The sequence below is a fragment of the Mustela nivalis genome (genome assembly GCF_964662115.1).
Source record: "Mustela nivalis genome assembly, chromosome: 1".
Taxonomy (NCBI): domain Eukaryota; kingdom Metazoa; phylum Chordata; class Mammalia; order Carnivora; family Mustelidae; genus Mustela; species Mustela nivalis.
The window spans coordinates 119,482,201-119,507,922 of record NC_139020.1 but is presented as its reverse complement, the minus strand read 5'-3'; the positions used below and the strand labels follow the sequence as shown (position 1 = coordinate 119,507,922).

General features: G+C 37.5%; 1 protein-coding gene, 1 long non-coding RNA gene and 1 pseudogene across 4 annotated transcripts in view; all 3 read left to right on the top strand.

The window, feature by feature from the left end:
• Positions 1 to 16,558, top strand: part of SLC15A2 (solute carrier family 15 member 2) — a 93,796-nt gene extending 77,238 nt beyond the window's left edge. For both annotated transcript variants that reach the window (XR_014314131.1, XM_082740348.1), the window contains 5 exons: positions 544 to 654; positions 1,121 to 1,217; positions 14,143 to 14,289; positions 15,190 to 15,294; positions 15,636 to 16,558. Coding sequence is in view for 1 of the 2 variants with exons in the window: in XM_082740348.1 (XP_082596474.1) it covers positions 544 to 654; positions 1,121 to 1,217; positions 14,143 to 14,289; positions 15,190 to 15,294; positions 15,636 to 15,812 (637 nt within the window). In the remaining variant the exon portion in view is untranslated. The remainder of the gene's footprint in view (positions 1 to 543; positions 655 to 1,120; positions 1,218 to 14,142; positions 14,290 to 15,189; positions 15,295 to 15,635) is intronic.
• A 4,803-nt stretch (positions 16,559 to 21,361) lies between these two features.
• LOC309869524 lies at positions 21,362 to 23,216 on the top strand. Its single transcript, XR_014314226.1, has 3 exons — positions 21,362 to 21,595; positions 21,694 to 22,325; positions 22,555 to 23,216. It is a non-coding gene; the product is annotated as an uncharacterized lncRNA (long non-coding RNA).
• A 38-nt stretch (positions 23,217 to 23,254) lies between these two features.
• LOC309860580 (vacuolar protein sorting-associated protein 29 pseudogene) lies at positions 23,255 to 24,495 on the top strand (annotated as a pseudogene). Its single transcript has one exon. The product of its transcript is annotated as a vacuolar protein sorting-associated protein 29 pseudogene (transcript).
• Positions 24,496 to 25,722: the final 1,227 nt, after the last annotated feature.

The window sequence follows — 25,722 nt, the reverse complement described above, 5'->3', positions numbered from 1 at the left end:
CTCAGACTGCCATATATATGTGTATATATATACATACATATATATATATATATATATACACACACATACATATATATATGTATATATATTAGTGGATATATGTACACTAGAATATATATATATATATATTCTAGTGTACATATATCCACTAATTTTTCTTAGTGGAGTCTCAACTGATGAATCCCACCATTATAAGAGGGAAAGAAATTGGATGTGCCTAAACTGGATTAATGAGGCAACTCAGACTGCCATAGGTGATCATGATTGTGTCCATCCCAGCTAGAGATGATGTAAGAGTGTGACAGATGGAAAACTAATACCTCAGGAACGATAAAGTTAAGGATAACTAAGACTATTGATTATTTCTTACATGTGAGTTCATTTATTTATCCATCTAATAATATATAATAATATATATAATAATAATATATAACATGGACCTTTGTCTGCCAAAAACTGTTCTAGGCACTGGAAACATAGTGGTAAACAGGTGTCCCTGTTTGTGAGGGTTTGTCTGATGTGTAACAATGTCTCTACCCTTAGGTTTATTAATACTTTACGTAAAGAGGTCAACATCTCCCTGGGTACAGATATCTCCCTCACTGTTGGTGAAGACTACGGTGTGTCTGCTTACACAACTCTACAAAGTGGAGAGTAAGAGCATTACCCTTGTGAACATTTTATTCTTATCAACAGCTGTTTTTTTAATGATTTCTTTGCATATAGGTGAGGGGATTGGGTATATCTCAGCTAATTTTGAGTATACTCAGGTTCACTGTTTTACACTATTCCACTAATTCATAAGATTTGGAGGAGAAAAATTCACAAGAATTCAGTGAGAAAACTTAGGCCCTGAAATCCACAAAAGGAGATGTTTGTGCTTTCTTTATTTAGCTGTAAAGTTAAAAAAAAAAAAAAATACCTGGTAGGAATGAAGAGCTCAGATCAGTGGCTGAAAAACCTGGTACAGAAATATTTCACTCCTAGAGACTTGCCTTCAAAAGAAATGGTGGCTTTTCTGCTCGACTCAGCCCGAGAGATGAGATCAGTCTTTCCCCTGGAAATGGGAGTGCTTTTCTAGGCTGTGGTGTTTGTTCTAACTAAAACTATCCTGTTTCAGATACCCTGCGGTGCATTGTAGAACAGAAGATAAGAACTTTTCACTGAATATGGGTCTACTAGACCCTGGTGCAGGTTATCTGTTTGTTATTATTAATGTAAGTAGCTCATGGCCACCGCCACTCTCTCCTTCCATATAACTGTATTTATATTTGTATCTATATGTCTATGTCTGGATCTGCATTTATCCTGCGATCACATACTTATTTCTAGTGTAAAGTGATAGGTTCTATCATGACTTTAGAAAACCTACTAAGGTCTCTAGAAGGGATGTTACAAGAGATAACATTGGTAGCATGCATCTAATAGAAATATAGAATGATATAATATGTGGCCCTTTGTGTCTGGATTCTTTCATTTGGCATGTTTTTCAGGGTTCATTCATATTGAGACATGTATCAGTGCTTCATTTCTTGTTATTACCAAATAATATTCCACTGTATAGATGTAACACATTTCAATTTGTCAATTCATCAGTTAATGGACATTTGGGTTTTTCCTACCTTTTCACTATTATAAATAATGTTGTTAGGAACATCATATACAACTTTTTGTGTGGCCATATATTTTCACATCTCTTGGGTATATATCTGGGAGTGGAATTGCTGGGTCACATAGTAGTTCTATGTTTAAACATTTGAGGAACCACTGGGAACTTTTCCAAAATGAATTCCATTTTACATTTTCACCAATAGTATATGAGGGTTGCAATTTTTCCACATCTTTACCAATACTTGTCTTTCTGTTTGTTTTTTTTTATAGCCATCCTAGTAGGCTATCATAGGTATGAAATGGTATCTCATTGTAGTATTGATATGTATTTTATTAATGGCTACTGTTGTTGAGCATCTTTTCATGAGCTTATTGGAGATTTGCATACCTGCTTTGGAGAAATGTCTATTCAGATCCTTTGTCAAATTTCTAATTGGGGTCTTTATTATTGAGTTGTAAGCATTCTTTATATATTTTAGATATGTCTGTTATCAAATATACGATTTAAAAATATTTCCCTGTTGAGTATGTTTTTTAACTTTCTTGATGTTGTCCATTGAAGAACAAGAATTTTTAATTTTTATGATGTTCAGTTTACTCTTTTTCTTTGGTTTCTTTATGCTTTTGAAGTCATATCAAAGAAACCATTGCATAATCCAAAGTCATGAGGATTTATGCCTATGTTTTCTTCTTCTTTCTTTTTTTTAAAGATTTTATTCATTTATTTGACAGAGAGATCACAAGTAGACAGAGAGGCAGGCAGAGAGAGAGGAGGAAGCAGGCTCCGTGCTGAGCAGAGAGCCCGATGCGCTTGATCCCAGGACCCTGAGATCATGATCTGAGCTGAAGGCAGAGGCCCAACCCACTGAGCCATCCAGGCACCCCTGCCTATGTTTTCTTCTAAGAGTTTTATAGTTTTAGCTCTTATATTTAGATCTTTAATCCATTTTGAGTTAATTTTTGCATGTGGCAAGAATTAGGAGGTTAACTTTATTCGTTCTTTGTGAATATTCAGTTGTCCCAGCACAATTTGTTGAAAAGTCTGTTCTTCTCCCATTAAATGGCCTCGGTACTCTTGTCAAAAATCAGTTGACCAGGGGCACCTGGGTGGCTTGGTGGGTTGGGCCGCTGCCTTCGGCTGGGGTCATGGTCTCAGGGTCCTGGGATCGAGTCCGGCGTGTGGCTCTCTGCTTGGCGGGGAGCCTGCTTCCCCCTCTCTCTGCCTGCCTCTCTGCCTACTTGTGATCTTTCTCTCTGTCAAATAAATAAATAAAATCTTAAAAAAAAAATCAGTTGACCATAGATGTGAGGGCTTATTTCTATATTCTCAGTTCTATTCCATTGATCTATACGTTTGTACTTGTGCCAGTACCACACTGTTTTGATTGTTGTTACTTTGTAGAAAATTTTAAAATCATAAAGTATAGGTCATCCAACTTTATAAAATTGGTTTGGCTATTCTGGTCCGCCCCCCAGGGATTTCCATATAAATTTTTGGATCAGTTTAGATTCAGAAGCTAGCTGGGATTTGGATAGGGATTGCATTTAATCTGTAGGTGATTTTGAGGAATATTGCTATCTTAACAATATTAAGTCTTCTGATCAGTGAACATGAGATCTCTTTCCATTTTTTTAGATCTTCCTTAACATCTAACATTTTCAACAGTGTAGTTTCTAGAGTATAGGCTTTACATTTACTTTGTTAAATTTGTTCATAAGCATTTTACTCTTTATGATGCTATTGGGATTTTTTTGGTTGTTTTTGTTTTAGAGAGAGAGAGCAGTGGGAGGGGCATAAGGATATTTGTAAGTATTTATTCTTTGTGACGCTATTGGGGGTTTTGGTTGTTTTGGTTTTAGAGAGAGAGAGCAGTTGGGAGGGGCAGGGAAAGAAAGAGAGAGAGAAAGAATCTTAAACAGGCTCCATGCCCAGCCCAATGCAGAGTCGTATTGGGGCTGGATCTCACAACCCTGAGATCATGACCTGAGCCGAAATTGAGAGTTGAACACTTAACCAACTGAGCCACCCAGGCGCCCCACGATACTGTTGTTAATGGAGTTATTCTTCTAATTTCAATTTCAGATTGTTCACTGCAAGCGTGTAGAAAAACCAATTGATTTTGTATGTTGATCTTTTATCCTGCAACCTTACTGAATTCATTTATTAGTTTTAATAGTTTTTCTAGTGGATCCCTTAGGGCTTTTTATACAAGACTATGTCATCTATGTAGAGATAGCTTTACTTCTTCCTTTTCAATATGGATGCCTTTTATCTCTTTTTCTTGACTCATTGCCAGGATTTGAAGCTCTAGAATAATGTGGACTAGAAGTAGTGAGAACAGACACTCTCCTGGGGGAAAAGTAATCAGTTTTTTATCATTATGTATGTTAGCTATAGGTTTTTCATAGATACCATTTATTGTTTTTCTTACTTTATTTAAATTCAATTAATTAACATGTAGTATATCATTAATTTCAGATGTAGAGTTCAATTATTTATCAATTGCATATAACACCCAGTGCTCGTTATATCACATGCCCTCCTTAATGCCCATAGTCAGTTAGTAGGTTGTTTCCTTCTATTCTTAGCTTGTTGAGGTTTTTGTTTGTTTGTTTTTTACCATGAAAAGGGGTTGAGTTTTGTTAAGTGCTTGTCTATGTCTATTGAGAGACTTATGTGGTTTTTGTCCTTTATCCTACTGATATGGTATGTTACCTTAATTAATGTCCAGATGATAAAACAACCTAGTGATAGTTTTCCAGGGCTGCTGTAACCAGGTTCCAGAAGTAGAGTGGCTTAAATATAGGAGTTTATTGTTTTACAGTCATGAAAGCAAGGAGTCCAAGACCAATGTGTTGGTCCTTCTGAGGGCTGTGAAGAATATTTTCCATGCTTTTCCCTTACTTCTAGTTTTCTAGTTTTCTGGTAACATTTGGTATTCCTTGTTATGTAGAAGAATCACCCCAATCTCTGCGTTCATCTTCATATAGAATTCTTCTTATATGCTTGTCTGAGTCCAATTTTCTTCTTTTTTCACCAAGATACTGGTTATATTGGGTTAGAGCCCACCCTTATGCCCCCATTTTAATACAACTAATTATATTTGCAACAGCTCTATATCCAACTAAGGTCACATTCTCGGTTAGGACTCAATTAGGGTTAGGACTTCAACATATGAGTTTCTTTTTTTTTTAAATTAATTTATTTTTTTCAGTGTAACAGTATTCATTGTTTTTGCACCACACCCAGTGCTCCATGCAATATGTGCCCTCTCTAATACCCACCACCTGGTTCCCCCAACCTCCCACCCCCTCCCCCTTCAAAACCCTCAGATTGATTTTCAGAATCCATAGTCTCTCATGGTTCACCTCCCCTTCCAATTTCCCTCAACTCCCTTCTCCTCTCCATCTCCCCTTGTCCTCCATCCTATTTGTTATGCTCCACAAATAAGTGAAACCATATGATAATTGACTCTCTCTGCTTGACTTATTTCACTCAGCATGATCTCTTCCAGTCCCGTCCATGTTGCTACAAAAGATGGAGGCATAATACTCCATAGTGTATATGGACCACATCTTCCTTATCCATTCGTCCGTTGAAGGGCATCTTGGTTTTTTCCAGTTTGGTGACCGTGGCCATTGCTGCTATAAACATTGGGGTACAGATGGCCCTTCTTTTCACTGCATCTGTATCTTTGGGGTAAATACCCAGTAGTGCAATTGAAGGTCATAGGGAAGCTCTATTTTTAATTTCTTAAGGAATCTCCACATTGTTCTCCAAAGTGGCTGCACCAACCTGCATTCCTGCCAACAGTGTAGGAGGATTCCCCTTTCTCCACATCCTCTCCAACACATGTTGTTTCCTCTCCTGTTAATTTTGGCCATTCTAACTGGTGTAAGGTGGTATCTCAATGTGGTTTTAATTTGAATCTCCCTGATAGCTAATGATGATGACCATTTTTTCATGTGTCTGATAGTCATTTGTATGTCTTCGTTGTAGAAGTGTCTGTTCTTATCTTCTGCCCATTTTTTTTATATGATTGTCTGTTTTGTGTGTGTTGAGTTTGAGGAGTTCTTTATAGATCCTGGATATCAATCTTTTGTCTGTACTGTCATTTGCAAATATCTTCTCCCATTCCGTGGGTTGCCTCTTTGTTTTGTTGACTGTTTCCTTTGCTGTGCAGAAGCTTTTGATCTTGATGAAGTCCCAAAAGTTCATCTTTGCTTTTGTTTCCTTTGCCTTCGGAGACTTATCTTGAAAGAAGTTGCTGTGGCTGATATCAAAGAGGTTACCACCTGTGTTCTCCTCTAGGGTACTGATGGATTCCTGTCTCACGTTGAGGTCTTTTATCCATTTCAAGTTTATCTTTGTGTACAGTGTAAGAGAATGGTCGAGTTTCATTCTTCTACATATAGCTGTCCAGTTTTCCCAGCATCATTTAATGAAGAGACTGTCTTTTTTCCACTACATATTTTTTCCTGTTTTGTCGAAGATTATTTGACCATAGAGTTGAGGGTCCATGTCTGGGCTCTCTACTCTGTTCCACTGGTCTAAGTGTCTGTTTTTATGCCAGTACCATGCTGTCTTAGTGATCACAGCTTTCTAGTAAAGCTTGAAATCAGGTAACGTGATGCCCCCAGTTTTATTTTTGTTTTTCAACATTTCCTTAGCGATTTGGGGTCTCTTTTGATACCATAGAGATTTTGGGGATTATTTGCTCCAGCTCTTTGAAGAATACGGGTGGAATTTTGATCGGAATGGCATTAAAAGTATAGATTGTTCTAGGCAGTATAGACATTTTAACAATGTTTATTCTTCCGATCCAAGAGCATGGAATGGTCTTCCATCTTTTTGTGTCTTCTTCAGTTTCTTTGATGAGTGTTCTGTAGTTTGAGTACAGATCCTTTACCTCTTTGGTTAGGTTTATTCCCAAATATCTTATGGTTCTTCGTGCTATAGTAAATGGAATCGATTCTCTAATTTCCCTTTCTGTATTTTCATTATTAGTGTATAAGAAAGCCACTGATTTCTGTACATTGACTTTGTATCCTGCCACGTTGCTGAATTGTTGTATGAGTTATAGTAGTTTGGGGGTGGAGTCTTTTGGGTTTTCCATATAAAGAATCATGTCATCTGTGAAGAGAGAGAGTTTGACTTCTTCATTGCCAATTTGGATACATTTTATTTCTCTTTGTTGTCTGATTGCTGTTGCTAGGACTTCTAATACTATGTTGAACAAGAGTGGTGAGAGTGGGCATCCTTGTCGTGTTCCTGATCTCAACAGGAAGGCTGCAAGCTTTTTCCCATTGAGGATGATATTTGCTGTGGGTCTTTCATAGATAGATTTTATGAAGTTCAGGAATGTTCCCTCTATTCCTATACTTTGAAGCATTTTAATCAGGAATGGATGCTGGATTTTGTCAAATGCTTTTTCTGCTTCAGTTGAGGGACCATGTGGCTCTTCTCTATTTTCTTATTGATTTGTTCTATCACATTGATTGATTTGCGAATGTTAAACCATCCTTGTAGCCCAGGAATGAATCCCACCTGGTCATGGTGGATAATCTTTTTAATGTGCTGTTGGATCCTGTTTGCTAGGATCTTGTTGAGAATCTTAGCATCCATATTCATCAGGGATATTGGTCTGCAATTCTCCTTTTTGGTAGGGTCTTTGCCTGGTTAGGGGATCAAGGTAATGCTGGCTTCATAGAAAGAGTCTGGAAATTTTCCTTCTGCTTCAAGTTTTTGAAACGGCTTCAGGAGAATAGGTGTTATTTCTTCTTTGAAAGTTTGGTAGAATTCCCCAGGGAATCCATCAGGTCCTGGGCTCTTGTTTTTTGGGAGGTTTTTGATCACTGCTTGAACAGGTTGTCAGTTTCTTCCTGGTTCAATTTTGGGAGTTTATAGTTTTCCAGGAATGTATCCATTTCATTTGGTTGCTTAGCTTATTGGCATATAACTGTTGATAATAACTTCTGATGATTGTTTCTACTTCCTCGGTGTTAGTTTTGATCTCTCCCTTTTCATTTATAATTCTATGAATTTGGGCTTTCTCTCTTTTCTTTTGGATTAGTGTGGCCAATGGTTTATCGATCTTATCGATTCTTTCAAAAAACCAGCTTCTAGTTTCATTGATACATTCTACTGTATCTCTGGTTTCTACCTCATTGATCTCAGCTCTAATCTTGATTATTTCTCTTCTTATGTATGGAGTTGGTTTGATTTGTTGTTGATTCTCCAGTTCTTTAAGATGTAGAGTCAGCTGGTGTATTCTGGATTTTTCAATTTTTTTGAGGGAGGCTTGGATGGCTATGCATTTCCTCCTTAGGACCGCCTTTGCTGTATCCCATAGGTTTTGGACCGAAGTGTCTTCTTCTCATTGGTTTCCATGAATTGTTCAGTTCTTCTTTGATCTACTGGTTGATCCAAGCATTCTTAATTAAGGTGGTCTTTAGCTTCCAGGTGTTTGAGTTCCTTCCAAACTTTTCCTTGTGATTGAGCTCCAGTTTCAAAGCATTGTGATCTGAGAGTGTGCAGGGAATAATCTCAGTCTTTTGGTATCGGTTGAGTCCTGATTTATGACCCAGTATGTGGTCTATTCTTGAGAAGGTTCCATGTGCACTTGAGAAGAATGAGTATTCTGTTGTTTTAGGGTGGAATGTTCTGTATATATTTGTGAGGTCTATCTGGTCCAATGTGTCATTCAATGCTCTTGTTTCTTTATTGATTTTCTGCTTCGATGATCTGTCTATTTCTGAGAGAGGCGCGTTAAGATCTCCTACTATTAGTGTATTCATATCAATATGACTCTTTATCTTGATTAACAGTTTTCTTATGTAATTGACTGCTCCCATATTAGGGACATAGATATTTACAATTGTTAGATCATCTTGGTGGATAGTCTCTTTAAGAATGATGTAGTGTCCTTCTGTATCTCTGACTACAGTCTTTAGTTTAAAATCTAATTTATCTGATATGAGAATCATTACCCTGGCCTTCTTTTGAGGTGCATTGGCATGAAAGATGCTTCTCCATCCTTTCACTTTCAGTCTGGGTGTATCTTTAGGTTCAAAATGGGTTTCTTGTAGACAACATATGGATAGGTCCTGTTGTTTTATCCAATCTGCAACCCTGTGCCATTTTATGGGCACATTTAGGCCATTCACTTTGAGAGTGATTATTGATAGATACGTTTTTATTGACATCGTGTTACCTTTGAACTCTTTCTTTCTGTAGATTGTCTCTATATTTCTGTTCAATGCTATTCTTAGGATTTTTCCTCTTTTATAGAACCCCCCTTAATATTTCCTGCAGTGTCAGCTTGGTGGTTGCATAGTCTTTTAAGCCTTGTCGGTCTTGGAAACTCTTTATCTCTCCATCCATTTTGAATGTCAGCCTTGCTGGATAAAGTATTCTTGGCTGCATGTTCTTCTCATTTAGTGCCCTGAATATATCTTGCCAGCCCTTTCTGGCTTGCCAGGTCTCTGTGGACAGGTCTGACATTATTCTGATGGGCTTTCCTCTGTAAGTAAGGATCCTTTTTGTCCTAGCGGCTTTCAAGAGATTATATCTACAATTATGATTCCTCAATTTGACTATCCGGTGCTTTGATATTTTTCTGGAATCTATAATCTTGGGTGGAGGCCGTTCGGCCTCTAATACATGAACACTGTTTCCATTTGCAAAATTGGGAAAATTTTCATGAAGAACTTGTTCCACCATATCTTCTAGACTTCTTTCTTTCTCCTCCCCCTCAGGGATTCCAATAATTCTGACATTGGAACGTTTCATGGCATCATTTATTTCCCTGATTCTGTTTTCGTGGCTTCTAAGCTGTTTGTTCCAAGCTTCCTCCTGATCCTTTCTTTCTATCTGTTTGTCCTCCAGATCACTAATTCTATCTTCTGTCTCAGTTACCCTAGCTTTGAGAGAGTTTAGATTAGATTGGAACTCATTGAGATCATTGTGAAGCTCATACCTGGTAGCTTTCAGCTCTTCCCTAACATTGAAAACATGATCTCTTGTCAATTTCAGTTCGACCCTAATCAATTCCGTTTGGTCATCCATGGCTTTCTCCAACTAGCTATTGCCTGGATAATTGTTAGCCTGAATTCTCTTTCTGACATATTGTCAATGTTGATAGCCATTAGCTCTGTTGCAGAAAGTGGGCTTTCCTCTGTATTTTTCTTCTGTTGGACATTCCTCCTCCTAGTCATTTTGGTGAGAGATGGTTGAACGGATGTAGCTGGATGTATTGACCGTGGTGCAGTCAAGGTGCACCCTGGAATGCTTCTGAGCAATCAGGATTCCCCACCCAAATGAGAGAAAAAAGAAAAGGAAAAGAAAAAAAGAGAGAGAGACAGGAAAGAAAGGGAAGATAAAAGAGAAGGTTCAGCCCAAATGGGCCCCAAGGTAAGATTTATGAAGTATGTAAACAAAAACAGACAAACAAAAAGACTGATAAAAGTATATGACAAGAGAAAAAAATATATATATATAAGCAAATAAAGGAAGAACCTCGTCAAAAAGAACCCCAAGTGTAAGATTTATATACTATCAGGACAAACACAAAAACACAGAAATGCTGGTGGAAGAAAAAGATGGGAGGGTGGTTATAAATTCTCAGTGTGGGTGAGGAAGGTTGTTTTGATTCATCCTGGATGTATCTTGATATGTTTGTTAAAGGACTCAACTTTCCTAAGATAAAGAGGGATTAAAACTGGTTTACCTATAGGGGTAGCATTGATTGGGGAAAGGGGATTACCTTGAAGTTTAACTCTATATGAATATTAGAAAGTAAAAATAAAAAAAGGAATAAACTAGACTAAACTAAACTAAAATTTAAAAAAAAAAAGAAATTTAAAAAATAGAAATGCAAAAGGAAAACACAGGTGTATGTATCAAAAAGTTCAGGTTAGAAGGTTATTATGGAATTTGATGTACTGGACATCTCACTGTGATAATTAAAAAATTATCTATATAGAAAAAAATGAGCCAGAATAGTGGGAATGAATTAAAAATAAAAGTTGTCCTATGAAGTAGTCGTGGTTGCTCTCTTGTGGTCTTTTTTTTTTTTTTTTTTCTCCCTTTCCTGGTTGGTTTTCTGGGGGAGGGGACTGCCACGTGGGTTTTCAGTCAATGATGTTCTCTTAGTTAAGTCCTCCCACCCCCCTCAAGGGGGTGGGCTCTGAGGAAACCGGTTTTGTCAGGCTTTTGTTCTCTGGAGGTTTTTATGTTTGTTCACTTTTGTTTTTCTCTCTCGCCTTGACCGCTTTTGATGGTTTTTGTAGGTTTAGAGGAAATCTAACTGCACCCTGACCTCTTTCTCAGAGAGAAGTCTCAGTCTGGCTGCAGAGTCCAAATTAATCTCCCCTTGGCCGCTGGCGGAGCAGGACTCAGGATTTTTTGCTTGTACCCAAAACCATGGCAGAGGTCTGGGCAGCTCCAGACTGCCAGAGAGGTTCCAAGCAGTGATCGCACACTGAGATTTTCCTGCTGGCCTGGGCTGGGAGTGCCTGGTCTTTCCGGGTCTGAGAGCACCGGAGTGGCACCTGTGCACACCTCTCTCAGGGGAGGGCGTGGGGCACGATTCGGACTCTGATGGCAGGGCAGGGCACTCGCATGGGGACTGCAGAAAGGCTGTGCTGCCGTTGACTGGTGAGGCTCCCAGCCCCTCATGGGAGCCGGGCCCCACAAGCTCTCAGGCGTGCTGGTGGCTCAGGGACCAATACCTGGTTTCTCTGCTGCACTCTCTCTGGCTCTGTGCCAGGGGTGGCTGTCCTGGGTCTGGGGACTTAAGCCCCTGTCCCTAACACCCCGATTCCCACAATTTCCCCCCTGGTAATCCTTTGCTCTTTTTGAGTGCTTCCTACCGGACTCCCAAGTTAATGCTGGTCCCCAGATACAGGGCACTCTCGTATTGGGATATTACTTTCCAATGGGTCACCTCTGGTGGCTCCCTCCCCTTTTTGTTTATCTTCCGATATCAGTCCGACTTTCCCACTCCACTTTACCTGCTCACTGGCGTCTTCTGTTCCGGTAGAGATCCAGACGTGTATAATTCTGATCTCAGGCTGATTTCTTGGGTGATCAGAGTTCTTTGGAAGGTAATCAGCTCACTTTAGGGTACAGATTGAAAGGGCTCCTCCTCCTACTTCCCCGCCATCTTGTCTCAACATATGAGTTTTAAGGGGACACAATGCAACCCATAACACTTGAATTTCTGGTGTTATCCCACTAATCATTTGTTCTGTCTTTTGTGTGCTACTCAAGATTGAAGTCTTATATATTGTTTCTGAATGCGTGGATCTAATAATCATTTGGAGTAGAGATCATAACTTGGATCCCGGGGGCCCAGTTTTTTCCATAGTCCTGTTTTGTTCGGCCTGCACACTACTGACAAAAGTAATGATAATCATTAGTAATTGACAATACTTAAAATTCAGGAGATATCACCTAAGAATCTAGATTCTTAACATTTCTTAAAAACAAAACCAGAAGATTTAATAACAAGTATTACCATGTGAGTTGGCTGGGGCTGTACTGACTTTACACTTTAGATGGGGCCTGTGCTATCCACTTCACCACAGCTCCCATCATTCCCACTCAGCCTGCTTCATTTACTTAATTATATGTCTATGGCTATTTGAGTATGTGATCTTGATTTAGAAGCTCGGGTCATGGTCTTCCCTTAGCCTAAGAAAATGCAAACATATGCCCGTGTATTGTTCACAATATCAACTGATAAATCAACTATTTTGAACCCAATGGCCCTATGACACAGAGAATCAAGGACATTTGGATACTATAGACGTTTGATTTCAAGACTTTTGATCTTGATGTTTTAACTGCCGTTTTAATCATATTATATTTTAGATATTACACCCATTAACTAATAATGGTTTCACTTTAAGAAATACATACAATTTTAGAATTTTTATCCAGTTCATAACACATATTAGTAGACATAACCTATATAAAATAAAACTAACCATAACTAGAAACCTGCATAGTAAAAGTACTTCTAGACAAAGAAATAAAGATTAAATAGTCATGTATATTTGGTAAGATTAGTAACAAAAATATTGACCCTGAAAGAGTTCTTTTTGACTAAAATTCTACCAAAAAACTGCCCTATGACCCAGCAATTGCACTATTGGGTATTTACCCTAAAGATACAAATGTAGTGATCCAAAGGGGCACATGCACCCGAATGTTTATAGCAGCAATGTCCACAATAGCCAAACTATGGAAAGAACCTAGATGTCCATCAACAGATGAATGGATCAAGAAGGTGTGGTATATATACACAATGGAATACTATGCAGCCATCAAAAGAAATGAAATCTTGCCATTTGCGACAACATGGATGGAACTAGAGCGTATCATGCTTAGCGAAATAAGTCAAGCAGAGAAAGACAATTATCATATGATCTCCCTGATATGAGGAAGTGGTGATGCAACATGGAGGCTTAAGTGGGTAGGAGAAGAATAAATGAAACAAGATGGGATTGGGAGGGAGACAAACCATAAGTGACTCTTAATCTCACAAAACAAACTGAGGGTTGCTGGGGGGAGGGGGTTTGGGAGAAGGGGGTGGGATTATGGACATTGGGGAGGGTATGTGCTTTGGTGAGTGCTGTGAAGTGTGTAAACCTGGTGATTCACAGACCTGTATCCCTGGGGATAAAAATATATGTTTATAAAAAATAAAAAATTAAAAAAATTGCCTTTTTGACATAATTTAAATGTGTAAGATTTGAGTTCAGAAATGATGGCCAGTAAATAGAATTTAAAATAGCAGACAGTATTTGATACAGATTTCTCAAAATTGATCAACAAATCTTTAATGTAATGTTTACCAAAAAAATAATTCATTTTGATAAAAGTAATTTTAATAAAATAATGGAAAATGTTAAAAACACTTTCTACTTAACATAGAAAACTAGACAAGGAATTAAACTTTTCTCAAGAAAAATCTTTCTGGGGGTGCCTGGGTAGCTCAGTTGTGAAGCATCTGCCTTCAGCTCAGATCCTGGAATCCAGCCCCACATTGGGCTCCCTGCTCAGCAGGAAGCCTGCTTCTCCCTCTCCCACTCCCCCTGCTTGTACTCCCTCTCTCACTGTGTTCCTTTCGGTCAAATAAATAAAAGAAATCTTAAAAAAAAAAAAAAAAAAGGAATGTGCTTTCTGAAAATTCATTGTGTTTGTATAATTCAGATGCCATTTTATATTTAAAATGTTGGCCAGGATCAGAGTACCTATAGGTCAAAAGGTGGAAATCCAAACACCAATATCAAAATATTCTGCCATTTAGGGACCCTGTCAATAATGGTATCTGACTGACTAAACCCAGATAAGTGAGCGCTGTGTTACCAAAAGGAATTTAAAAAAACTGAAATTTATAGGATTTGCTGAGTCTCTTAAAGGATGAAAATACAAAGGGATGGGTATAAGATCATAGAATGCTGTAGATCAGAAATATTTACTTGAGACTGCTGATGAACCCTTTTCTTCTTTTCCTCACTAAGCGCACCAGTCAGGATCCTCAGGCCTGGAAGATGGAAGACATGCCTACCACCAAACTCTCCATTGCATGGCAGCTACCACAGTATGCCCTGGTTACAGCTGGGGAGGTCATGTTCTCTGTCACAGGACTTGAGTTTTCCTATTCTCAGGTTGGTTTTTGCAAGTAAAAAGTGGAGGCAGATATATTGCTTGGAGAAGGATGAATTTTAATCATAATACTGCTTTAAAAAGTATGTGATCCTGGCCAAGACCTCTATATTTTTTTGGCCTTAGACTCCCAGGATCATAGCAGTGCAGCATAGTAACTGATGCTGTTTGGAATCTAGGAAAGGGTACTTTAAGAATAAGGGCTGCAGAGAGAGTCAATTATCAATTATCATATGGTTTCACTTATTTGTGGAGCATAACAAATAGCATGGAGGACAAGGGGAGATGGAGAGGAGAAGGGAGTTGAGGGAAATTGGAAGGGGAGGTGAACCATGAGAGACTATGGATTCTGAAAAACAATCTGAGGGTTTTGAAGGGGCCGGGGGTGGGAGGTTGGAGGAACCAGGTGATGGGTATTGGGGAGGGCATGTATTGCATGGAGCACTGGGTGTGGTGCAAAAACAATGAATACTGTTACGCTGAAAAGAAATTTTAAAAAAATAAATAAAATTTTTAAAAAATGTAAAAGAAAAAAAGAATAAGGAGTCAAATTGCCCATGTTCAAATTTTGATTGTATAAATTATTGTGTAAAGCTTGAGCAAGTTAATTATCTCTCTAATGCTATTTTTCTTTATGTGTAAAGTAAGAATACTGATAGAATTTATCTCTTAGCGTATAATGAAGATTATATGAAATAATGAATTGAAGTATTCAATTAAGAGCTCCATCTTTTTATTACCGTTCACATTATTATCACCCCTTAAATCAACATGATAGCTAAAGTTGGAGGAGGAGGAGTTCAAATTTAGAAACTTTAGTGGGAAAAGTTTTCTAGATAGATGCTTGAGTCATAGGGTGGTTTTGGGGAGTTTGTTTACTCACAAACCTGTGTCCTCTTTAGGCTCCCACTAGTATGAAATCTGTACTCCAGGCAGCCTGGTTGTTGACAGTCGCAGTTGGGAATATCATCGTGCTTGTTGTGGCACAGTTCAGTGGCCTGGTACAGGTATGGATCTGATGAAGCAGGAGTTTGTGTTTACCCAAGATTTTCCCTCCAAGTTTCTTTCCTCCCTCTTCCTCCATCCCTTTGCCGCCCACATTCTTCACTCAGTGCTGCGTGTAAGATGGTTAAGATATAAACAGACTTTGCCAGGAGAATGGACATGTAAGAGTGGCAATAATGGCTGCCATAGACCATATGAGGAGAGGCCAGTGAATCCATTCTTCTTTTAACAAACCTCTGCCTACATTGGTGACCCTGAGTCAGTTTGTTCCATAGTCCTCATCCTATGAAGATCCGTTTAAAGTTTCTTCATATTCTTCTCTTATATTTATTTCTTCCTGCAGTGGGCTGAATTCATTTTGTTTTCCTGTCTCCTGCTGGTGGTCTGCCTGATCTTCTCCATCATGGGCTACAATTATGTTCCTATAAAGCCAGAGGATTTACAGGAGCCAGCAGATAAGCAGATTCCCTATACCCAAGGGAATATGATCAACCTGGAGACCAAGAAGACAAAGCTCTAATGGCTCCCTGGACTCTTCCCAGACCCCATTTCTGGGATTTGGTCTTGGTTATCACCCATCCTAAGGCATTTTTTTCTCCTACTTGTTAGGGAAGGGAAGGAGCATCCTATCTGAGCAGAGGTCCTCCACTTTTCTCTCATGATAGAGGCAGTTTTAGGACTGGATATTCCAGTACATTAAAGAGCAAGTCCCCCGAGACTCTATATCTTCCCATCAGTTACTAAACTCTGTAAACATTGTGTAGTATTCCTGAAGAAGGCCTGGCATCTCTAAATGGCCATTAAAAGCATAAATGTGTAACTGAATTAGTTTCTGGGATTATGTAGAGTTATATGGGAATCACTTTACTTGCCATTTAGAACCAATGACTCCACATTTTTAGGGATTGATTCAGGGGTAAAATTGCAGAATAACAGAAATGGTATTTCAGGTTTCTTCAAGAGCAACATAATTGTACTATCCACTAGGACCTCAAGAATTGGTATTTATGGTGCAATCTGGTATAGGGCCTGACCTCTCTGCTATCCAGGTTTGATAAGACCATAGTAAATTTTTCAGTCCAGGTGGTAGGAAACAAATGACATTTTATTAATACAGAGAAGAAATACATCTTTCTGATAATTACAGTATTTTATCTACTAACCCAAAACCCCCTTTCTTCATACTAATAGATCTTTGGAAACCAAATTAAATGTGGTAAGCATAGTTCTGGAAAACAAGAATATGTATAAATTGTAGAAATTCTGTTGAGTCTTCTTTAGTGTACATTTTTCATAGGGACTACAATGTTTCAGCTGGATTATGCCTTTCTAAGGACAGTTATATGGGTACTAATTATAATTCTCCAACCATGCATTTTCAGTGTTTTGGGGGCAGCTTTTTCTTATTATTATATCATTTCTTGTTTATTATAACATGTTTAATAACAATATTTTTATGAATCCAACTTCCTTTTTTAATTATTATCCTCTTTAGCCTCAAAGTAGTTGGTCTGTTTTTGATAAGTTTTTCTGTTTTACTTTTACCATAAATTTAATTTCTTTTTCCAAGTTTTTATTTTACTTCCAGTTAGTTAACTTAAAGTGTAATATTAGTTTTATTTTCTCTTTTTGTTTTTGGTAGGCAGAAAATTGGATTCATTCCTGGCTTATGCTCAGTTGAAATGCCAGAAATCCTCTATAGAAGAAGGAATAAAAAGATTTAGAGAGTGGGGTTCCTGGGTGGCTCTGTCAGTTGGTTTCAGCTTAGGTCATGGTCTCAGAGTCATGGGATGGAGCTCAGCCTCAGGCTCCCTGGCAGTGAGGAGTCTGCTGGAGATTCTCTCCTTCATCGGCCCCTTCTCCCCTTCTCACTCACATGTTCTCTCTCTCTCTCTCTCCCTCTCTGAGGTAAATGAATGAATCTTTAAAAGAAAAAAAAAAAGAGAGATTTAGGGAGATAAGTATGTTAGAGTGGATCTCTCATGTACTACCAACTCAGCCATCCCAGTCCTAAGGACATGCCAGTCACAATAACATTAAGAAATGCATTAATGAAGAGAGTACCAAGATATCTGAAAAGCACCATAGTGGCTGGCTTCTGTAGGTCAGAGACAAAGGTGGCAAATACTGATATTGAAATGGGTTCTATGATTTCAATAAGGAATATGATATCTCAGGGTGGCAGAGACTAGTAAGCAGCGCCAAATTATCAGAAGAACAACTTGGACTGGTTACTTTAGTAGACAGAAGTGCTGGTGGGACAGTCATAATGGTTCGATTCACAGGAATATTTGGAATTAAATAATTGATTATAGGGTCCCTAGTGCTGAAATAGGGAGTTCATCATGTTTACCTAGGCAAAGAAAATCTATGGAGTAAAGGCCCTTTGGTGGGCATTTATATAGGACACAAACATTCTAATCCTCTGAATTCATTCTGAGAGATCCCTTTGCATACCTTTTTCTCCAGACCAACTTGGTATCAATTCTCTAAAGATTTTATTTATTTATTTGAGAGAGAGTGAGTGAGAGGTTGAGAGAACACATTGGGGGAGGATCAGAGGGAGAAGCAGATGCCTTGAAAAGTCCAGGAGGACCCTGGGATCATGACATGAGCAGAAGGCAGACACTTAACCAACTGAGCCACCCAGGCACCCTCAATTCTCATATTGTTCCTTTCATGTCCCTGACTGTGCTGCCAAATCATTAGCTTTCTAGACATGTATTACTATAGAGCTTCTCTTTAGGCCAGATTTCCTGTGGACTAAATGAGCAATGAGATGTCATGTTTAGGGTTCTGCCCACTGGATGGAGTTACCTTTCTTTTTTTGCAGGGTCACAAACTTGGTGGGACTGTATTGACTTCTGCTGCATTGCAGAAGTCATCACCAACTGTCATGCAAAACCCTCTGCAAAATAGACTCAGATTTTTTTGTGGCCATCAAGAGCATTGCATGTGGCTAAAGTCAAGAATGAGAGCAGGATAGCAGCGTAATGGGAATAGACACACCAGGATTAAGAGCTACCAGCTCATCCAATTTACAATTTCTCAAGCCCAGTCCCAAATGTACCACATGATAAAGGAGTATTGCTGGAAATGGCTGATTCTATGGGTTGGTAGATAAAACACTCAATTCATGTGTGGCAACAGTGATCCATAGTCAAATGGATTCAGTCTCCACTGTAGCAAGCCAAGAGCTTTTTACTCCAAAACTATGGGCCTTTATGCTGAATCTCTTCTCAGAGCTTCCCCAGAGATCATAACGCATTTGATCATAGATATGTTGCAAGCCACTGGGTTCACTGGTCATAAAGAGGATGACCATATAATCTATCATCCAAACTAGGACAGTCTTGAAAATGAAAGGAGGCCCTACACTGGGACAATAGGCATAAATTAAAACTAACCTGAGATGTATAGTCATTCAGTCATAGCAGCCAAGTGATTAATTTGTTTGCTTTGTATCCTTGATCAGTCAGAGTGCACACTGAAAGGAATTCAGGAAATTTTGACAGAGAACTCTCAATTCTAAAATATCCTGGATTAGTGGAGTAGGTCATTGATTTCAAGGTAAGATATCTTCAAGTATCCAGGCAGAAAAAAAGAAATAGTTCTCAAACATTAGTAGGCATGAGAAACAGCTGGATGGTTTTTTAAAACATTTCTGGACTCTATACCAAAGTTCCTTATTCAGTAGCCATAAAATGGGGTTGGGTAATTTGCATTTTAACAAATACCCATATCATGTTGATGCTAATCAACATGATATGGGTATTTATATATATAAATATATATTTATATATATGTTAAGAGTCACTGATCTACAGAGGAGAGAAAAAATTTTCCCACAGACCATCTTCAGTCTTTTCCACATCAGAATTCAATACCAAATGATAATGGGGCAACTGCTACAGTATTCTAAAGAAAAAATTATATCAAGATGTGTTTGAAATTGTAGGGGCCTGACAGCTTTTATAAACATGAACAAACTCGGGGCGCCTGGGTGGCTCAGTGGGTTAAGCCGCTGCCTTCGGCTCAGGTCATGATCCCAGGGTCCTGGGATCGAGTCCCGCATCGGGCTCTCTGCTCAGCAGGGAGCCTGCTTCCCTCTCTCTCTCTCTGCCTGCCTCTCTGTCTACTTGTAATCTCGGTCTGTCAAATAAACAAATAAAATCTTTAAAAAAAAAAAAAACATGAACAAACTCAAGTAAAATTGCCTTTATGAGAATCTCTTGCAAAAGCTATGCAATGATGAAGTCCTGTTAAGAAAAGATGAATAAAAATAACTTGGGAATGGAGAACCTGCATTAAATAAAAAACCAATACTAACTAAGAGAATTATGATTGTAAAATAAATATTAAAATGATAAAACATACATTTATCTAAACAAACTAATGTATTTCATCTATAAGAAATAAAATATGTAAATTTGAGGTTCCTTTTTTTAAAAGATTTTATTTATTTATTAGAAGGAGAGCTTGAGCAGTAGGTAGAGATGGTGAGGAGGGAAAGACTGGCTCGTTCATATCTTTTTTTTTTTTTAAGATTTTATTTATTTATTTGACAGAGAGAGAGATCACAAATAGACAGAGAGACAGACAGAGAGAGAGATGAGGAGAAGCAGGCTCCCTGCTGAGCAGAGAGCCCCATGCGGAACTCGATCCCAGGCCCCTGGGATCATGACCTGAGCCTAAGGCAGAGGCTCAACCCACTGAGCCACCCAGGCGCCCCCATATCTTTTTTTTTTTAAATTAACATATAATATATTATTTGCTTCAGGCTTACAGGTCTGTGATTCATCAGTCTTGCACAATTCACAGCACTCACCATAGCACATACCCTCCCCAATGTCCATAACCCAGTCACCCTATCCTTCCCCTCAGCAGACCTCGGTTTGTTTCCTGTGATTAAGAGTCTCTTATGGCTATTTCATATCTTGATGTAGCTGAACTTAAAATGAACTTTGCCCTCCATGAAATTACTCCCAAGAAGCATAACATTTTACTCAACAGAATTGAGACGAGAACTGGTTTTGATTTTTAAGATGCCTGTTTCTTTGTATCCTTTTAGTAGGAGTTGAAAAATAACTGAATAAAAATTATATCTTCTTTAGGTTTTTAAAAATAAATATAAGTGGGAACTTTGTTTACTTTGACAACAAAACTAAATCAAGAGGTGAGCAGAGATTACAGGGAATGTGATAGTGGCTAGCATTTGAAACCTGGGGTTTTAAAGCACAATGACTCCAACTACTCAACATTTTCCTTTGTCTTTTTTCATAATCTGATAGGGCTTTCAAAACCTGGGGTTTTAAAGCACAATGATTTCCAACTGCTCGACATTTTCCTTTGTCTTTTTTCAAAATCCAGGAGGGCTCTTTTCAAAAATAAAATCTCTTCAAATGAAATATTTGAAGTTTAACAATTCTTCCAGTTTTGTTTCAATTTCCCTTTTTCTGTTAGAAAAGAAAAAATTTTTAAATTAATATTATCATTTATATGAACACATTTTATAAGGGTCTCTATCACTCATTGTATATCAGAAAACACATTTTGTAATGATGTTTGACCTACTATAGTTAAGATTTTTATTAAGATATAGTATATATCATAGAATTCACACATTATAAGCATACAATTTCATGATTTTTAGTAAGTTTACAAAATTGTGCAACAACCATCACCACAATCCAATTTTAGAACATTTCTGTCACCCCAGAAAGAAACCTCCTGTCCATTTGCAGTCAATGCCTGTTCCAAGCCCAGGCCTAGGCAACCACTAACTTACTATCTGTACAGATTTGCCTTTTCTGGCATTTCATATAAATAGGAATCATATAATATGTGGTCTTTTGTATCTGGCTTCTTTCACTTAACATTTTTTTTTTTTTTAGATTTTATTTATTTATTTGACAGAGAGAGATCACAAGTAGGCAGAGAGGCAGGCAGAGAGAGAGAGGAGGAAGCAGGCTCCCTGCTGAGCAGAGAGCCCGATGTGGGACTCGATCCCAGGACCCTGAGATCATGACCTGAGCCGAAGGCAGTGGCTTAACCCACTGAGCCACCCAGGTGCCCCTCACTTAACATTTTTGAAGTTCATCCATGTTGTAGTATTCATCAGTATTTTGTTTTTCTTTATTACTGAATAGAATTCCATTGTATAGCTATATCACAATTTGTTCATCTGTTCACCAGTTGATGGAAATCTGGATTTTTTCTACTTTTTTTTGTTATTATAAATAAGGCTTCTATGAACATTTATATATATTTTTATGTAGATAAATTCTCTTGGGTAATAACAGAGTGGAATTTCTGGGTTATGTGGTAAATTTATGTCTAATATGCATTTTTAATTGCCAAAAGTCTTTCAAAGCAGCCCCAATTCTCTTGGGTAATAACAGAGTGGAATTTCTGGGTTATGTGGTAAATTTATGTCTCATATGCATTTTTAATTGCCAAAAGTCTTTCAAAGCAGCCCCATCATTTCACATTTCCATCAGCAACTATGAAGGTTTCCATTTTTCCACATTTATGCTACCACTTACTATTGTCTCTTTCCTTATTCTCATTCTAGTGGGTATGAAGTGGTGTCTCACTGTGGTTTTAATTTGTAGTGATAGTATTATTATGATAGTAATGATAGTAATATTATTTAGAACATCTTTTCATGTGCTCATTAACCATTTTTATGTTTTCCTTTGTGAAATCTCTATTCAAACGTTGTCTATTTTTAAAAATTTTGTCATTTGTCTTATTAGCTGTAAGATTTCTTTATAGATTATGGTTAGAAGTATTTTTATCAAGGATTTGTGAATACATTCTCTAAGTTTGTGGTTTGTATTTCTGTTTCCTTAATGGTGTCTTTTGAAGTACAAAACTTAAATTTTGATGAAGTCCAACTTATAATTATTTTCTTTTAAGGATTATGCTATTGGTGTCATACTAAGAACTCTTCACTTAATCCAAGGACATAAAGGTTTTCTTCTCTCTTTTTCTCTAAATGTTTTACAGTTTTAACTCTTACATTTAGACTGTTATCCATTTTGAATTAATTATTTTTTTTAAAAGATTTTATTTATTTATTTGTCAGAGAGAGAGAGAGAGGGAGAGCGAGCAAGCACAGGCAGACAGAATGGCAAGGAAGAGGCAGAGGAAGAAGCAGGCTCCCTGCCGAGCAAGGAGCCCGATGCGGGACTCGATCCCAGGACGCCGGGATCATGACCTGAGCCGAAGGCAGCCGCTTAACCAACTGAGCCACCCAGGCGTCCCATTTTGAATTAATTATTTACATGTGTATGATGGTTCTAAATCCATCTTTTTACATGTGGCTATCTAAATGACCTAGCATCATATGTAGAAAAGATAATCCTTCCCTCACAGAATTGCCTTAAAAGCTTTGTAAAATATCAATTTACCATAAATGTAAAGATTTATTTCTGGACTCTTAATTCTGTTCCACTGATCAATATGTCTATACTATGTCAGTACCACACTCTCTTAACTATTATAGCTTTATAGTACATTTTTAAAATTGGAAAGAATAAGTTAGTCCTCCAATTTCATCTTTCAAGAATGTTTTTACTATGCTGGGAACAGGCTTATGTATAAGGACCGACTCCCACTTGTTCATGGTGTATAATTATTTTTGTATGTTTAAATATTTGGTAATATTCTGTTAAGGATTTTTACATCTAAGTTCAGGAAGGATGTTTGTTCATAGTTTTCTGTTTTTTTGTAATGACTTGCAATGACTTTGTGCTGTCTTCCTTAAATGAGCAGGGAGTATGTCCTCCTCTTCTGGAAGAAATTGTATAAAGTTAGTGTTAATTATACTTGTAAAGTTGTGCTAGACTTCTCTAGTAAGACTGACTTGGTCTGGAGATTTCATTTCAGAGAGCTTTTAATTAAAAATCCAGTTTCCTGAGGTGGCAGCACTTGTGGTGACTGAGTGGAGCCCAGTGACAGGATGTTGGTGTTGGTAAAAAGAGACCTGCCTACCCCATATTAGTTTGCCAGCTAAAAAAACTGCTGATGCCAGGAAAGATTCAACATTCTCTGTGCTGGAAACTTTGGACCAAAACCAGCTACGACTATCTCAAGACTTTGGCCCGTGATACTCAGATTGTAAGAAGAGACTTTGATGAGAATCTGAATTATCTAGAACAGAAAGTTGTAACTGCTGGGCAGTTCAAAAATCGGTTTGCTTCATGGGCATATTTTCTACGGGAAAATATGGGCATCAGGTTATTCCATGGGAGATATAGCCAGCTTAAGCCCTGTTACAGAGGTAGTTTGATGTGACACTCTTATCTCATATGCACAAATTTGAAGCATATGAGCATTAAAAAATTTTTACATTAACCCAGGTTCCTCCATCGGAGCATATAATGTTTTGAAAACAAACATTATTCCTTCATTTGTGTTGAGAGATATCCAGGCTTCTACAGCTGTCACTTACCTGTATCAGTAAACCGGACATGATGTGAAAGTAGAACAAATTGAATATAAAAGAATCTTAAAGCCAAAAAAATTCAATTTCCTTAATGGCTATAGAACTTTGGAAATGATTAATTACATCTTAGTTGAATTTTGGCTGTTTGTGGTTCTCAGGGAATTATTTCATTTCTTCTAAGCCACCATACTTATGAGCATAAAGTTATAGGTAGTACTGTCATTTTATTTATAATTATTGCTTAATAACTATATGATAATTATTTATGTTCATTATTTATTTTATACTTTTGTATTTACTTTATACTGGCTGCAGTATCTGGAATGAGATTTCCTATTTCATCCTGATTATTGATAGTAAGGATTTTGTTTTTGTCAGTCTTAATGGAGGTTTATCAATTTTATTGATATTTTTGAAGAACAAGCTTCTTGTTTCTTGAGTTATTTGGTAATGTTTTCTATTTGCAGTTTTATTTTCTGTTCTTATATTAGTTCATATCTTTGTTTACTCTGGGTTTGTTTTGCTCCTTTCTCTAGTTTATTGAATTAAGAACTTAGATTACAGAAATTGACATCTTTCCCCATTTTAAATGTAAACATTTAGTGTTATAAATTTCCCTCTGAGTACTGATTTAGCTAGATACTACATATTTTGATATGTTGTGTTTTCATTTTTATTTAGTTCTATGTACTTTTAAAATTCTCTTTGAGACTTCCTTTTTGTCCATAATTTAGAAGTGTGTTTGCTTAGTTTCCAAGTGTTTCAAGAGTTTCCTGTTGTCTTTGTTATAGATTTCCAGTTTGATTCTATTATAGTCAGAGCACACATTTTGTATGATTTCAATTCTTCTACATTTGTTTCTCTTCTATAACACTTAGTTTGTTTCCTGGTTTGTCCCATGGTTTGTCTCCCTCTCATTTCTTCCCATTCAGTTTTCCTTCCCTTCCCCTATGGTGCTCCAAGCTAGTCCTTCTGTTCCTCATATGATTGAAACCATATAATAATTGTCTTTGCTTGACTTATTTCACTTAGCATAATCCTTCCAGTTCCATCATGTTGATATAAATGGTAGGTATTCATCCTTTCTGATGGCTGAGTAATATTTTTGAGTTTTTCTTTCTGTATAATGTTTATGGTGGTTGCTGTGGGTGCTAATTATAATGATGTCCTGGTATCAACATTTACGACTTCAGATGAAGTATAGAAACTTCACTTCCATTTAGGTCTCTTTACCTTTCCCACCTTTAAATATCATTGTTTTGAGTATTCGTATTATAATTTTTATTTCAATCTGTTTATAAAACTCATAAGGAAATGTACTATTGTATGGACTCATATTTCTGTTCTTTCTATTGTTTCTTCTTGATTTCCTTCTTTTATCATTTCCTTTCTGCTTGGAGAAATTCAGTCTTTTCACAGTAGGTCTGCTAGTCACAGAATCTTAACTTTCACTCATCTATGAATGTCTTTATTTTCCCTTCATTCCTGAAAAATAGCTTTTCCAGATAGAGAACTGTGGTTAACCCAGCACTGGGTATGGTGAAAAAATAATGAATACTGTTATGCTGAAAATAAATTAATTAAAAAAAAATAAAAAAAATTAAAATGTTGACTTACGATCCCCCCAAAATAAAATAAAATAAAATTGAATTAAATTAAAAAACAAAACACATTCTGCCCTTTCCTTATTCATGGTTTTACATAACAAATCCACTTAAATTGGTGTTTCCTACAGCGAAAGCCTTGTTTCTCTCTGGCTCCTTTCAAGAGTTTTTGTCCTTTTTTAAAAGTTTAATTATGGGGGTGCCTGGGTGGCTCAGTGGGTTAAGCTGCTGCCTTCGGTTCAGGTCATGATCTCAGGGTCCTGGGATCGAGTCTCGTGTTGGGCTCTCTGCTCAGCAGGGAGCCTGCTTCCTCCTCTCTCTGTCTGCCTGCCTCTCTGCCTACTTGTGATCTCTCTCTGTCAAATAAATAAATA